The following is a 16871-nucleotide window of genomic DNA, read 5'->3' as shown; positions in this document are numbered from 1 at the left end:
AATAATCAATAGAAATATTATACCAGTATGCCTGGACTTTGGGTTGTATGACATTGAGGAGTGACATGAATTTGATGATGTAAAGTGAAACACTATTAGCTTGGTCAAAAATTATTTTCTTCATGTTTTGGGTGAGATAAATGCTCAATCATTAAACACCCATTGTATCACTTCAACTCTAGCACTATGATCCATGAAATAACCGCAAATGTGGTATCTTGCTACAGGAAATTTAGCAAGAGTCAAAACAGTCACTGGTATAAAACTTAAATAATTTTATACGTATGTATTCATTTATTATATGATTATTAAATTTCCTTCTATATAATCAACATACAAGATGCAAGTACTCTTAATTATTTTTTTTAAATGCTAAATCATTGGCAAGCATGCTGCCCTCATTTTGGCCTTGCTCTTAAGCAAATATATAGCATATTTTATGGCTATATATTGATGTCAGAACATGGGAACACATTAAAGAAAAAAAGAAAGCCCGGTGTTTGCCCATTTATTTACACAAATTTACTTTGCTTTAAATTAGAGTTCATCCATTAAAAAAAAAACAAACTCCTCTATAAAATATATTTTTAAGTTAAAACAAATCCAATAAATTGTGGAATTCCTATTTAAAATAAAACTTTGTATTTAGACGGATTTACTGAGGAATTTGTCCCTTTCTTTAGTAAATCCCTAGATAATCTTGTGACTTTTGTTTGTTTGTTTGTTCTTTTCAGAAACTATTTGGTATTTTAGGAATTAATTTCAAGTGAGCCTAAGTTTATCTATGCAGTTGAAGAATAAAGTATTATCATGTAATTGTAAATCCAAGAGAATAAAGGTGGCAATATTCCTTCTCAGAATGTCTAGATCCTGGTCACTTTTTTATATGGTAGTCCATGTGAGTTAACTTTTCCCCAAATGATTCTAGATCCTTCTGCTCATTATTCTTCCCACCCTCACTTTCCAATCTTTTTAGGCTGGTGTTAAAAACATTTAAAGTAGCTAAAGAACACAAATTCCAGAATACAATAAAAAAGATTCTTAAACAATTATCTCTCAAATGGCAAAACATTTTAAAGAGAAAAGAATAAGAATTCCATTGCAGTCCCTTTGAAAATAAGCTCTACACAATTTCTTGTAAAAGGAATTGAATTCCACTTTTGACTTTTTATTCTCACTTTTAGGAACAGGATATGCATACCTCTGTTTCTGATGTACGAGTTTACATAAAACTGCACAAAGTACCACTGGCCTTGAAAACAAAGTGGTTGTTTGATGGTATGTACAATGAAAGGATATAGAAAAACATCTTTTACTATTTTTATCAATTTTATTTCCTCTTGTAAATATTGCCAACATTCAAAGCCAGGTTCATGGAACACCAATGAGAAAATCAAAGTTACTTATACTAAGCATGTTTAAGTATTTTAAAATATAATCATGCTCAGACAGACTAGGAAAAAACAATCCCAGAATTAACTTTGCCACCATGATAATGAGCAAGTTGGAGCCAAAAAAACTGTATTCCCTTTGAAAATGCATTTCAAATGAATGGCTATCATACATTTGAATGAAGTGTTTTATTCTTCATGGGTACTTTTTTATTTAACTCTAAATTAATGTTCACCTTAAGGATATCTGTAAACACTGGATGTTATACAAATGAATGCATGAATAACTCGTAAATGGTTATATTACATGGCCAAAGTTTAATTTGGCTCTCCATTCAAAACAAGCAGTGTCGGTGGATATTTGGGCATTGTTGTTTAATTTATGCTTTTTTCCCCCCAGAAGTAAATAAGCATAGTAAACATTCAAACATATCTGGGGAGCACACAATGACATACATTTAGATTTTTAATAACAATACTCTAAAAACATAAGTATATCATGACTGACCCTTACTCATGTATTTATTAACCATGTGAAGGAGTTATTGTATTAAAAACTAGAATGTCAACTGTACAGGCGATAGCTTCATCCACTTAACAAGATAGGCCTTTATCAAAACGCTTCATCCTGATAGTTGCTCTTGGCAATGGAAGGCATTCTTAACTTTTATCTCCAAGACCACTCTGGAGATTTTCTAGAAAATTAGGTGATAATGAATGAATACAGGTTTTTCATAAACAATTGATATGCCAAACTAGTTACAATATTATAAAGATTAAAGCCTACAGTTAACTCCCTCTTAACAAAAGACATGTTTTGGAAGCTATTAACCAGCAGGCTTTACATTAGAGTGAACCGTTCTTTGCTCCTGTGTCTAGTAATGTAGAGCCTCCACACTCAAGCTCCTTAGAGGTGCTTCTAACAGTACTCCACCTGTAACCTGGCTTTTGGGCCTGCGACCATCTCCTAGAAGAGAAGATTATAGAGAATTATAACAAATTTGTAAAACTGGCAGTGTCCAAATTTAGGAGATGGGAAAGGCAATATATGAAAATTCCTAAAACAGTGTTTCCAGAACTTTTCTAGTCTGAAAAATGTTAGTAGTTCATATTTAAGACCATGCCCTCAATATGAACTGTTGCTCAATTTGCTAGGTAATAATTCTTTAACCACAAAGCACAGTTCCTCAGTGTTTTTGTTAATTTAGGGAATGTAACATTTGCAGAGCATACAGAAAAAAAAAAAAAAAAATCAATTCTTTCTCCATTTAATTCCAGGGTTGGGAGAGCTAAATATTTCAGTGTTAATTCCTTTTACTACATGAATGCTAAGAAACAGAGCATAAAATGGTTGAAGGTAACACTCTTATATTTTTTTTACCTTGTATTTTAAAAAGATGACTTTGGTGGTTCCCATCCTAGTTTGTAAATTATCAAAAAATTCTATATAATCTTATTAAAGAATGTCACCTCAATAAATTTAAGTAAAAAAAAAAAAAACAACACAATAAATGTAACTAGAGTTCTATTTAATACTGTGTCAGGAAATAGATTTCACTAAAACAGATAAAAAATTGGCCTTTTAATTATGTAAAATGGGAATGTTGTTATTTAATTAATAAAGAATTTATAAGTAAGTTAATTTTTTCCTTGGAGTCAAACATCTTGAAACTAAATCCCAGGAAATCATGGCTTTATGTTTAAAAAAAAAAAAAAACAACCTCTATTCCAAATAGGGCTTACAAATAAAAAGAAAGAAAAAAAATTGACAATATTTTTTAGGTGAAAAATTACTACATAAATATCAGACATTAGAATAGGCTCACTCATATATAGATTGTATTTAAATAAATTATGTATTAAAATTATTATATCTTTAAAATATGAATCCAGGAACATAGTCCAAAAACCCTAATGTGATTTAAGTAATATAAATAAAATTTAAGTAAAAATATATGAGTATTTTAATAGACTGCATTTTACAAATAATCTGTGTTACACAAATTTAAGTAACTTAATATGCAAATTGCTACTTTACCTAACTATGAAAGTCTTAAAATGATGACAATAATATTCACATTTTGGTCATCAGTTCCTCTGAATTTTAAATTTAAACTTCATTTTACTGAAGTACAATAGATTATATTGGATTTAGTCAAATTTCTTATGCTCTTTCTTAGCAAGTAGAACTTATAAGTAAAGATAGGCAACCCAATAAACCAGATTGAACAGAGCAAAGGCTGTTGGGAAAAATATTCGCGAGTAGGAGTCCATTTTGGCAATGCGGATGTGGATCCTTCCCTTCCTCCAGGACCCCGTCTTGCAGTCTTCAAAGCAGCAGAAGAAGCTGGTACAGTCTTTGCCCTCCAGACACTGGTACCCGCGATCATCTTCTCCGTGTGGCAGAGAGATGCTGTTCATCGGAATCAGCGTGGATCCAGGGTGGAGTCCAGGAGATATCTGTGCAGAATAACAAATGACAAAGAAAGGAGCATTATAAAAAAGACCAACCTGTCCCAGCAAGGCAAACTCTAAAAGAATGCAGTGAAAATAATTTTGGTTTGAAAAAAATCAAAGAGGACCCATGGACACGGCAATAGGGTGGGAGGGACCAGCAGGGGGTGGGTAGGGGTTGCTTGGACGGGGTAAAGGAAGGGAGGGAAAATGGGAGGCATCTGTAACACTGTCCACAATAAAACATAGATATATTATTTAAAGCGTAAAAAGAAAAAAAGAAAAATATTCAATTTGAGTGTGTTTTTATGTTATTTACTTTGTACACAACTTAATATTATTTTACATCTCAAAGAGTTTGCACAAAAACGCCTCAGAGATGAAATATATGCTTTATCTTTTAAAGATGATCCACTAAAATATTAACCATAACTGTAATTCTAAACAAACGATATTTCTATGATATTTTACTCTGAAACATTTACAATGCCATAAATGTCTACTTGCTATTTATTATATTATGCAAGTTATTTATTTTAGTAATATTGAGAAAAATAGCAAAGATGACATTTTGATAAACAAGGTTTGAGAAACGGTGAGCGAATTAAAAAATATATATTGATATATTATGGGGTTATAGTAGTGGATAAGCCCCAGGCATCAAGCTTTATGGAAAGAATGGGCAGGAGATAAAAACTCAGGAGTTCAAACTTTGTCTCATTTTTACCAATGTAGCTATTCACAAAACAAAAATTGTATTAGCATCCAATTTTTTTTATAGCTGTGATGAGTATATTTCATAATTTATGTAAAATGATCAGGCTTCATCTTTCCCATCTTACTATTATTATTATTATCAGGATTATTTGGGATACATGTCAAATTAACTTTTATGAATAAAAGGTAACAGGATCTGAATAATAATTAAATGATAAAATATTTTTAAATATAAAAATTAAGCAATCCAGGATACTATGATACATGAAAACAATCACTTTGGAGTCAGACCGGCTTGGGCAGAAATCCTAGTTCTGCCAGTAGAGCTGAGTGTGACCTTGAACAGGAAATGTGACTGTTCTCATGCCTCTGTTGCCTTCTGCTGTACAAGTTACAATGACAATACATGGATCTATTTGGTGATAAGATGGGATAATGTACATAAAGCACCAAGCAAACCATTGGAAACATAGCAAGCATTCAGCTGCCGATAGGCAATACGTATTGTTGGTATCGTTGCTGCTCATATTGATTCCTGAACAGCATCTATATAAAAGCCTAAGTGACCATTACAACAGAATGACAGGAAGGACCGGAACGACCGGTCCTATGATGGTTCTGGGGGGCAGATGCTCAATGCAGGAGCTGACCCCAACCCATAGGCCCCATGGAGCCTGCTGGCCAACCTTCTAGTCCCTCCCTCAGGCCAGCAGGCCCTTATAACCCAATTGGGGCCAGACCCTGGGCTGGGACAGGAAACCAGCTTGGATGGTAGCAGACATGGCCCCTTCCCCAGGGGGGCTGAGGGCCGGCTCCCTCCTTGGGGCTGGTGGCCGACTTCCTGGATCCCTCCCTATAGCCAGCAGGCCTTGATAGGCCTGCAGCCCGCCTACCACAGTGAAGATTGGCCCCTCCTCCAGCCTGCAGGCCCTGATCTCCCTGATGGGGTCAAGACACAGGCTGGGATGGGGAACTGGAGGTGATTGGCAGCAACCAACCTCCCTTGGCGCCTGGATGGAAGGCTTTGACCTCTTGCCAGATACTTGGGGGGAGGGGGATGACGAGGATGAAGTTCAGTGAGAATTCAGGGTATCCACCGAGCTCTCTCCTATTCTCCCTACCCCCTCCCCCCCCCCCCTGGGACACCAGGGCTCACCCACTGGGGAAGCCCCTGTGCTCAGGTGCCGGGCACCACGAAGAGCCCGCCTCACCCGTGTGGTCTCTTCCAGGAGAGCAAGGCCACTGAGATCACAGGGGCCAATTGGGATCCCCATGGGTTCATGCAGGAGCTGGTCTGTGAGGCTGGCCAGGAGAGAGGATGCTGATCGCCTGGCTTCCATATGGCGTAGCTGGGCGGCCTAGAAGCCCATGCTGTGCCCTGGCCTGTGGTGTCCAGCCACGCTCACCACATCTCCACATGGGGACTCGGGCACCGTGACTCAGGTGGAGTGGGACACGGGCGGCACGGGGGCCCCGGTGCTGCTCCAGGGCAGAGGTCAGCTGGGACCTGCCCTTCCAGGCCAGATGCTCACACTTCGATCACCTGCCAGGCCCAGGGACTGCACCCATGCACAAATTTCATGCACCGGGCCTCTAGTATATCATAATTGGCTATAACGTATGTTAAAACAAGTAAGAGCAAAATAACTACAAAAACCCAAAATCTTTTTATTAAAAAAAAAGATTATCAAAAAACATTATTAATGTTTTCTTATTGAATAAAATGGCAATTAAAATATGAATGGAGTTTTAGTAATACTTATTCTTTCAAAACTTCTGCATATTTAGAGTTTATCTTAAGATGAGATTTTTACAGCTTATTATAATCAGTGGTTGTGTTGTCTAAACAGTAAGTACAATGCTGCCATTTTTAAAATTGTTTTAACCTTATCTAAATTCTTTCTAATGAAAATGTCCATATATTTTTAGTCTTAAATCTCAAATAAATATTTCACAAAGCCATGACAAATAAATATTGTACAGGAAGATTTTAAAAGTGAAAACCAAACCTTATAACTTCTTAAAATGTGGATTTACATTGAAATCCATTTTATTTCTAAAGAGGAACATAGACTCCAAACCACTAAATTATAAAAATTCAGCGTATGCAAACAGAAGCAAATAATCACATTTTGTGATATTTTAAAAAGATAAATGCATCAGGCAAGTCATAATATTCATATTAAAAACAAAATGTGCAGCCTGGAGATAAGGAGAAATGCCCTCAATACAAATAAATTCATGACTTCACCAGCTTAGATGTATCATAAAAAGCAGAGACAGTGTTTATTAAACGTTAATGAGAGATGTTTTCAGATGGATACTGGGAATACTTTATGAGACTCCTAAATTTTAGTGGAGCACTAAAATGGTGTAAAAACCGGAAACATTTGTATTCATTTCCCTGTCACTTAATACTTAGTTCAAATGCTCACCAGAGTGAAAAGTGATTAAAATACAAGTTTGTTATTTGGGAATTTCAAGGTTATAAGGTATAAAACACATTTCATATATCACTCAGAACTGCCATAAGTGGAAATATAGTGTGTCTGTCAGAAAATATTGATTGTATATGAAAGGGATGATTAAACACTAAAGTGCACAAAGATAGAGAAAAATTTCAAGTGAGTCACTTAAAAAATGGATTAATCTCTAGTGGTCAAAATCATGGAGACCTCATATGGCAGAGACACCTTATACTGACAATTTTCTTGTTTCTTGCTGTCCCACAAAAACACCCAAAATTCAGAAATTGAAAGAAACTACACTTTAATGATTGATTAATGTGAATAGAAATAGACATTATAAGTGCTGAAAAAATAGTCTAAGAGCTGATGCGATATCAATAAAATGAATATTTTGACTGGCAGACCTGTCAACCAAAAACTACTGAAAGATTGCTCTGAAGAACACAAACATTCCAAACCTTATTTATCTAAAGTGCAACAATATTATCCAGCTTGTAACTCTTCAAGTAGATATCCTCTTCCTCCACCCCCCAAATAGCAAGGATTGAAAAAATAAAAATAAATCAGTTTAAATGATAAAAAAAAAAGAAATAACAAAATTAAATAAAATTTACTCTTACTTTGAATGATAAAGTTTTGAGAACATACCTTTCTTTTGTTATTTCAAAAATCACTAAGAATATAGCTGAATGTAACTTTTTGAAAAATGGATTACATTCTTATTACATAAGCTTTATTATCTGGTTGTATTTTAAATATTATATTACATATATTAGTAACTTTGTTAAATATACAAAATATATTTTAAGTACCAAGACATACTTCTATCAATTAAATATTATTAAATAGTAAATAAAAAAATTATGTACAAATTATATTTATATGTATGTACATGATATAATTATTACATCATATGTTAAGATCATTAATTATATGTTATCACATATTAGTAATATGAATAGAATATATTATTAGGTAATGTTATTAATATTATATAATAGTGACTAATATTACTATTATCAAATATTTATTTAAAAAGTTGTACTTGAAAATGCTAACCTAAGCATACATTTTCTCCTCTCACAAAATCAGGCAGAAATTCATAACTTACAAAATGCACTTCAGTGTTAAAACCACATAAAGGTGAGTCTTGGTGATGCTGAGCTGCCCATCAGCATGACAGAATTTGTGATGAGTTTATAAAAGGCAAAGAACAGATGGAAATAGGCCAGTGGATAAAATTGACTCAAAGAAGCCGCATTTCAGAAAGGGCTCAGGAAATAAGAACAGGATGTGGGATTTGTTCTGTCCATCAGAGTTTCAGAGTGTGGGAGTTTTGCCCATCAACACTGACTTTAGGCAGGAAGAATGGAAATGATAAACAGGACCACAATATGGCCTAATGTTCTACATGTCCATCCCCAGAAGAACTACTGCACACTTGTTAGTCCGAGTTCCACTTTGTTGGAGCATGAGATCAAGATATTTCAATAAATAGATCCTTTAAATTATATTTTAGTTATGCACATCATAGAAAATATTCTGCGTCTGAAAACATATTTGAAATTAGTCGTTTAACTACTAATTCCCTTGGGGTATCTATTTACTTTTCACTTTTACATTGGACTGTCATTTGTATTGCACTTTATTATCTGGCATTTACATGTCTAATGTTTTTTTTCAACAACTAGATTTAAAGATCCTGAAAGCAGAGAACACATTCTATCATTTTTCTCTCCAAAGTGTCTTGTTCATGGCTGGTGAAATAAATCTCTATCATTTTACATTTTAATCAAGTTGAGAGATTACTAGTAAGTTCTGTCCTCTAATGGGTATAACAAGTCACTGGTGTGAGTATAAGATGGTTTCCTGAGATTTCTAATCATCTATAGGCTGAGTGTTCTGATTTCATAATGAACTATTCTTCAGCTGGTAATGACTAGTTTACTACTATTGTATTCCTGTGACCTTTACCTGATTCATAAATAATGTTAATTACATGCTCCCACATAGTTAACTTCTTAGTTTTTTGTTTGTTTTTGTTTTTTAGGCGGGGAGGTATATGTTGACACAAAGATACACAAATCTTGTTTTAAATGAGTAGAAATAAAAACATAATGATATATTATATATTGGATGGGAATATGGACCAAATTAAAAATGTCTTTGATGTTCACAATTAAAATTAAAGAAGAAAAGAAAAAGATATGTTGAAAGGAGAGAAGGAAAACTTAAGAAAGAAAGGACAGAGTAAAGAAGGAAGGAAAGGGAGGCAGGGAGGGAGAGAGAAAGGAAGAAAGAAAAGAAGGAGGGAAGGAGGAAAGGTCAGATGGAGGGAGGGAAGAAGGACACACTAATATATCAAATGGCTATTAAAGTAGAAAGCACCCTAATTGATTTATGTTTTTCTAAGAAGGTTCATTGAAGCCAAAAATCTATTGTGTTAAAGTATCATCTGTTTATAATGAAAATAAATTGGGGTACTCTGGGATCCTCAGTTAAGTAGTCATAGATACATCAACAAAGGGGATTTTCAGTTTTGCTCAATAACAGACCTTTCACTGACTCTAGTCCAAGTTCTTGGTCCTGGTCTGACTATTGTCATAGTAATTTAAGGTTAAAAAAGGGAAAAATACTGTATTTTTTAAATTACTCAGAATTTTTAGCTTATAAAAAAAAACATAGATAGAAGGAAAGTGAAAGAAGGAGGGGGGAGAAAGGAAGAAGAAGGAAGAGAAGGAGAGAAAGACAAGATAGATAGATGAGAGAGAGAGAGAGAGAGAGAGAGAGAGAGAGAGAGAGAGAGAGAGAGAGAAAGAGAGAGAGAGAGAGAGGATTTCTCTGTCTAGGTTGTGCATTTGATTACTGTGGCTGAAACAGGAGAAAATCAGATACACGAAGCTCTTAGGACATTTGAGAAAAGAGCAAGCAGAGGTCTATTCTTTATAAAAGTGTACTCATATTGATTTATCTGATTAGCAAGAATATATGACTGAACTAGACAGGGAGTCAGATTTCATTACTGATCTCAGTTTTTCACCCAAAGTGACATTTACTATTGAAAGAGCTCATGAATCACAGAAAGTAGGGACTATAGAACTTGCTTATGGATAGCTCTAAAGAAAATAATTTTGGTACCCAGGTAGTCAATTATAATAGGTCAAATATAACTTTTATCTGGCTTTGAAATACAGTGCTTTAAAGGGCTCATTTAATTTTTAATGTGTTACATGTATTTTTTCCTTATTTATTAAGGTATTACATATGTGTCCTCCTTTAATTTTTATTCCTTATTTTTCCATCTTTAATACTTTGTTTCTTGGGCCTTATGCTAAATTTTGAATTCTCAGCATGTATATTTTGTATTAAATAACTATTCTAAAGCAGTGCTTAGAACAAGGGTGACTTTAATAAATATTTGTTGAATGAATGATTAAATAAACATCATAATAGTACAGTTTACCCTCCAGTTTGTAGCTTCCTGAATAAATGTAACATGCAATGTGACTGAGAGTGCATGACATAGGATCAGAGTGATTAGCTGCAGCCACTTATTGGTTGAGTGTCCTTAGATGCTATAAAAATAACACCTACATTATATTCTGAGAATGAGATTAGAGAATGCAAGTGAGTTTGTACACCAAAAGTAAAATTTCAAGGTAGTATCTGAACATAGTTACGGATGAATGTATGATGATATGGAAAATCCAGAAGAGGATGATTGGCTTTGATTCAAGGAAATGATAGAAAACCTGCATTTTTTCTTTCCTAAAATTTAGCAGATCAATATTAACATTGACATCATTGTCCTTTACAATTTGTCCATTTATGGGCTATGATATGTGCTATGCATAAGTTAAAATAATTTGAGACACGCATAGGTTAATTCTACAATGAAAGTTCTCAAATGTGTACCGCAAGTTAATCCACTCTGCTTTCTAGGAATATTGTGGTTACCTGAAACAAATTCACAAAGATCTGTGCCTTAGCGTATAACATGAAAAGTAAAGTATAATTTAGAAGTATGGCAAAGCTTTATAAAGAAATTAGTGAAAATGGGGAGGGAGAAAAATCATCATATCCTAGAATTTACAAGTTTAGGAGCAAATATGGAAAACTCAGTGCCTCACTATATAAACACTGTGGTAAGCTTATCATGGCTATTTTATACCGTTGCCATTTATTTGGGTATTTTGGAACAAACCCATATTGGAAACACTTTCTGCAGTCAGCAATGAAGTGCCTTTTAAAATTAATATTGGAGAAAGGGATCTTTACTTTCCAAGTTCTCTGAGAAAAGGTAATAAGGGTCACAAACTTGAGCTCTGGCACTAAAAAAAGACCTGGGTGTGAGTCATGGATCCTTCACTTCCTGCGGCTGTCCTGTGCAAATTACTGAACTTGTACTCCTATGAGCATAATGAAATCACACATGTAAAACACTTAGAGAAGCAGCTGACATGAGCATTGTTAGATATCGCTTTAAGGTTTTAAAATGGCCATTATCACAAGAAATGATAGTCGATCACTCAACACTTGAGTATCTTAGAATCAATTATATCAACTTGATGTGACATAAGTTAGGATGTAAAAAAACAGTCGTTACAAAGGTGATAGGGAAGAGGGAGTGATAAGAGTATAAACATGCAGGATCCAAAAAACAAACAAACCTGGATGGCTATGACTTTCAAACACAACCGAATACCAGTGTGAAGGAAGAATCTTTGTCTCCAAAAGGTCAGTTAATTTTGTGGGCCATCTGTTTTTCAAATTCTAAACACGAACGTAGGATCTCTTTAAAGAATGATCTCAGTCAATTTTTTAGGTATAAGAACCTAGCACTTGGAAACATTCACAGCACACAAAACCAGTCTTTACAAAGGTGATCCAAGCGTCTCCTCTAAGAGGAAATATACTAGTAAATGCACTTTCCTGGGTGGGCCCTGTGAGGTACTCCAGTTTCATTTGATTTTTGCTTGTATTTTGTCAGGGTACCTCAGCGCCCATATTTGTCTAAGGAAGTATAACATGAGCATTCAAGCAGCACCTCTAATATTAAATTGCCATTCATAAAATAAGGATTTTTAACATACCGAGGCCTTGTGTCTTAGCTTTCTGTCTCTAGCAGCCCTTGCTCTTTCGTTGCTGGTAAAATAATGCAAGGTGCCATATTCCATCAAGGCTGCAAAAACGAAAATGAAACACACAGAAACAAAGAGATCCATCGCCGTCACGTAGGAAACCTTAGGTAAGGACTTCCTGGCAATGGTACTCAGCGTGGTCATGGTCAGCACGGTGGTAATGCCTGCGGAGGGAGGGAGACAGTAGAAGATGAAAAATAACCTAACAAGCCATTTTTATCTTTTCTCCTGATTTTGCAATATTGTGAGCAGCAATAAACAATGGACACAAAAGGGTATGATTACTGTGATTTGCAGGGGGAGAAAAAAATACTGGTAACCATAGCTACGTTCTGTTCAACGTGTTCTCCTGTCTGTGTTTTAGTCATCTCAATTCCGTGGACTGCAAGTACTTGACTCCCTGTACCCATCCTTCCTTTGCTCTGTAGTAACAGAGTATTCCATTTTTAAATGTCACAAGGCTGCCTATAAACCCCATCGTGCCAAAAGGAATTTATTTGTTCTTAAAAGGGATATTTAGACTATAGACTTTAAATCTCTCCTCCTTTCTAATATAGGCATTATAAAGCTATAATTTTTTCCAGGCTGGGATGGCTAAATGGATTGAGTGTTGTCCCATGGACAAAGAGGCCCTGGGTTTGATTCCTAGGTCAGAGCGCATGCCTTAGTTACGGGCTGGATCCCCAGGAGGGGGCACGCAGAAGATAGCCATTCAATGTGTCTCTCTCATTGATGTTTTTATCTCTTTCTCCTTCTCCTTCCCTCTCTCTTAAAAATAAATAAAAATGTATTTAAAGCTATAATTTCCCTTTAAGCAATACTTTACCTGGGTCTTGCAAATATTTATATATATTACATATCTATGAAACTTATTTTGAAATATTTTCTACTTTCTCTTTTGATCCAAGGGTTATCTAAAAGGTTATGCCTTAATTTCTAAATATATGAGGGCATGATTATCTATCTTATTTTTAGAAAATTTTTTAACTTACTTCCATTTTAGTTAGAAAATATACTCTGGAAAATTTTAGTCTTTTGAATTCTATCGCATTATTAAGCAGATTCATTAATGTTTCCTCCATGGCTTTCCTGCTCAAAAATCCTATAATAATCTTCTACCACATTTGGAATAAAAACCAAAAAGTTCTTAGAAAAACCTACTAAATTTTATGTAATCTAACCACTGCCCACCCTCTCCAATCTCTCTCTCTCTCTCTCTCTCTCTCTCTCTCTCTCTCTCTCTCTCTCTCTCTCTCTCTCTCTCTCTCTCTCTCTCCCACTTGTCAGTCAGCTCTAGCCACAGTTCTCTTTCTGAACACCAGTCATAGCATCGTGAGGAATATCCCACTTGGGAACCGTCTATTCTCTCAGCCTGCACCATCTTTCTACCAGTTATCCGCCAGGCTAGCTCACATGCTTCCCCAAGTCCCTGCTACCTCCTCCGAGAGGTCTAGCCTGACCACCAGACAAAAGAGCAAACATTATGTCTATCAACCTCTAGTGCTATTCTCTAGCCATTTCTCTTTCTTTTTGCTTTCTCTTTATAACCGTTAGCACTCACTGACATTTTTTCTATGCTTTTTATATCTGTACATTAACTCTATATGCCACCAAAACGTAAGTGCCATAGACATGAGGATTTTATAAATATTGTTCACTGTTAATACTAAAGCACCTAGAACACTGCCTCTTTTATCAAAAGCATTTGATACAAGTTTATAAAAATGAAATCCTATATAATAAAGAGCTAAGCAGACTGGATGGTGAAATCACCTTCTGGGCGACCTTCCAGAATGACCAGTGGGCGGGGCTATGAGGCTGGGAGGAGGTAGCCAGGCTGCAAGGGCTGAGATTTCTTGCACAAATTTTATGCATCGAGCCTCTAGCATTGAATAAGTGAGCTCAGGGAATTTTCCTTCAAATGTAAAAAACTTTATATTCCAACCACATAGAATCCATAATTAGAAGATATCCTTCAATTTAGATCTATCACTTCTCTTTACTAATATAAAAAAATATTAATTCATGCAAAAAAGATTCCACAATTGGCTATGCTCTTTCATGAAACTGTGGGCTTCAGACAAACCCAATAGTATAATTAATTTATTCAAATAATTTTTAGATACATACAATAATAATGTTAAAAACAAAAATATAATATTTAAGTTATATTCAAAGCAGCATATAAAAAAATCATTTCTTTTTTCCTTGACATGAAATGTATCGATAATTTGAAATTATAATTATTTTAAATAGAAAACAAATCTCAGGTATGAGTGCACTTTATCCACTAGTTATGCCTACACTTCTGCTTAGATTCCCAGAGGAAATGCATTTCCAAACACAAAGCTGGATGCCTCAGGCTTTACCTTGCTACTTTTATGAGATTTGCATTTTACTGTATTTATGAGTAAAGTTATTCACTGCTATCTATCATAGAAACAAAATGAAAACCTCTTTGCTGTTGAAAAGAGCAAAAGCTCTTTCTTTGTAAGACACAATTTTCAGCAATGTGATTCACTTCCTGCACTATTGTATTCTTGGGAATTGATCAGTGAGTGGTCTTTGTATATTAATGCATGAATTTAAGGTGTCATCTATAATAATAAAATAATAATATGCTAATTATACTAGACATCCTTCCGGATGACCTTCCTGACAAAGCCAGGGCTGTGAGGGAAGCCGGGGTCCTGGCTGCCAGAGGAAAGTTGGTGTTGGTAGCTGGGGGAAGGAAGGCCTATTTACTCTTGCATGAATTTCGTGCACCAGGCCTCTAGTTTTCTAAACAAATGTATAGCAATTAGAAAAATTTTCTTATATGATGATTATTGTAATGGGTTGCTAAAGAATGAAAATAAAAGTCTATTATATCAAGTGTGAATTACAAATTACCTTTTAAAGTAGTGTTATATTACAGGAAATTCAGAAGTATTCACAGACTATGTCCACAATCTATAGATTACCAAAGCCTATAAGATAATTGTTTCTGATCTGGCCAGTGTTGCCAAGTGGCTAGAGCATTGGCCTGTACACCAGAGGGTCACAGTTTCATTCCTGGTCAATGGCATGTGCTTGGTTTGCAGGTTCCATCCCTGGCCCTGATCAGGGCTCATGTAGTACACATCAATATTTCTCTCTCTATCTCTCCCCAGCCTCCGTCCCACTTTCTCTAAAAATTAATGGGGAAAAAATATCATTGGGTGAGGATTAATAACAACAAAAAGATTCTTATTCCTCTCAACAACCTGCCCTTCAGAATAGATGACTATTCATTAGCACCACTGTAAGAGTAAGGCGCTTCAAAGTCTTCTTAGCACACACTAGTCAATAAATGTTGCCTCTTAGTGATCCAGCTAAAAAAGAAAATAAAATCTTGAAAAGTGATTGAAATTGCTGACTAAATTAAACTCAGTGATTATGTATGATTTTTATGTATATTAATTCTTGCAGTGTATGCATGCTTTCCTTGGCTTCTAGTAATAGAAACAATGAAAATATTTTCTGAAGTTCTAAGTTCTTTGCATTTCTATTTCATTTTGTTTTTCGTGTATGCATTTCAACATTATATTATAATAGAGTAACTTAATTTTTGCTTGATTGCAGTGTAGAGAAATATTTTAATATATTCAACAATAAAGTTTATCACATTAAAATATTTATAAAAGTCCCATGACACTTAATGGGACTTATAGCATAATATGACATGTCATACCCAGTGAGGTTCTCGCAGGTACTGCATCTTTATTGATCCAGAAAGACACCCAAGAAAGAACAACTGTCAGAATGCATGGGATGTAGGTCTGAATAGTGAAATATCCCATTCGTCTGCTCAGGTCAAAAAAAATCGTCATGATCATATAATCCCCTGAAAGGAAAAAAAAAAAAAGAAAAAAGAAAGAAAGTTTTATCATGGTTATAAGTACAAAAGTATAGATTCCAACCCATAAGTTGAAACACAAATGCTATTTCACCAATTTTGTGTTTCTTTCTTACCAGACATCGTGTGATAAACTTGGGTTGAGTTCCGCAACCCTACAAATGCAAACTGATATAATCTCCAAAATTTAGGATCAGCCACTTCTACAGAAGTTTTTTTCCACTTATAGACAATTTCATCTTTAGGGTATCCATCTAGATAACATGTTAAAATAAAATACATAAATTAGCAAGATCCAAATCTGTAACAGTTGCCATATCAACATTATCCAAAGACAATTTTTTTTGAAATTCTTCTTCACTGTTCTACTATACTATATGCCAAAAATACCCCATAAAATGTACGTGTATATTTTAAAGAACAATGACAATTCATGTAACTCCACATAAATTAGGAAATAGAACCCTGCTAGTATCCAGGAAATCTCATATGACAACCCCAATATAGCATTTTCTCTCCCACCTGGAGGTAAACACAAACCTTCATTCTAGGGTAATTCTTTAATTTTTTGTAGTTGTTATAGATATTTTGGTATGCATTTCTAAAAAATAGTTTATTTTTTGAATTCTATTTGATTGCTACTTTATTGAATGTATTATTATATATTTTACTTCTTTTAATATATTTATGCAGTGAATTTTTTTTCCCAGAAGATTTTTTTGTATAGTGATTTTGTATCCTGCAACTTTACTGTATTTACTTATTGTTTCTAATAGTTTTTTTTGGTGGAGTCTTTAGTGTTTTCTATTTATAGAATCATGTT

At 34.6% G+C, this 16871-nt stretch overlaps 1 protein-coding gene across 1 annotated transcript in view; it reads right to left on the bottom strand.

Moving 5' to 3' along the window:
* Nucleotides 1-1310: 1310 nt before the first annotated feature.
* GABRG1 (gamma-aminobutyric acid type A receptor subunit gamma1) overlaps nt 1311-16871 on the bottom strand; it is a 44797-nt gene continuing 29236 nt past the window's right edge. Inside the window, exons 6-9 of the mRNA XM_036417250.2 lie at nt 16165-16302; nt 15884-16036; nt 12124-12335; nt 1311-3851 (exon numbers count right to left, since the gene is read on the bottom strand). Of these exons, the coding sequence (XP_036273143.1) occupies nt 3582-3851; nt 12124-12335; nt 15884-16036; nt 16165-16302 (773 nt within the window). The 3' untranslated portion in view covers nt 1311-3581. The remainder of the gene's footprint in view (nt 3852-12123; nt 12336-15883; nt 16037-16164; nt 16303-16871) is intronic.

This window comes from Pipistrellus kuhlii, unplaced genomic scaffold (genome assembly GCF_014108245.1).
Source record: "Pipistrellus kuhlii isolate mPipKuh1 unplaced genomic scaffold, mPipKuh1.p scaffold_m20_p_1, whole genome shotgun sequence".
In the NCBI taxonomy this organism is placed as follows: Eukaryota; Metazoa; Chordata; class Mammalia; order Chiroptera; family Vespertilionidae; genus Pipistrellus; species Pipistrellus kuhlii.
Note: the sequence above shows the minus strand (reverse complement) of the source record. Positions and strands in the feature narration are given on the sequence as shown.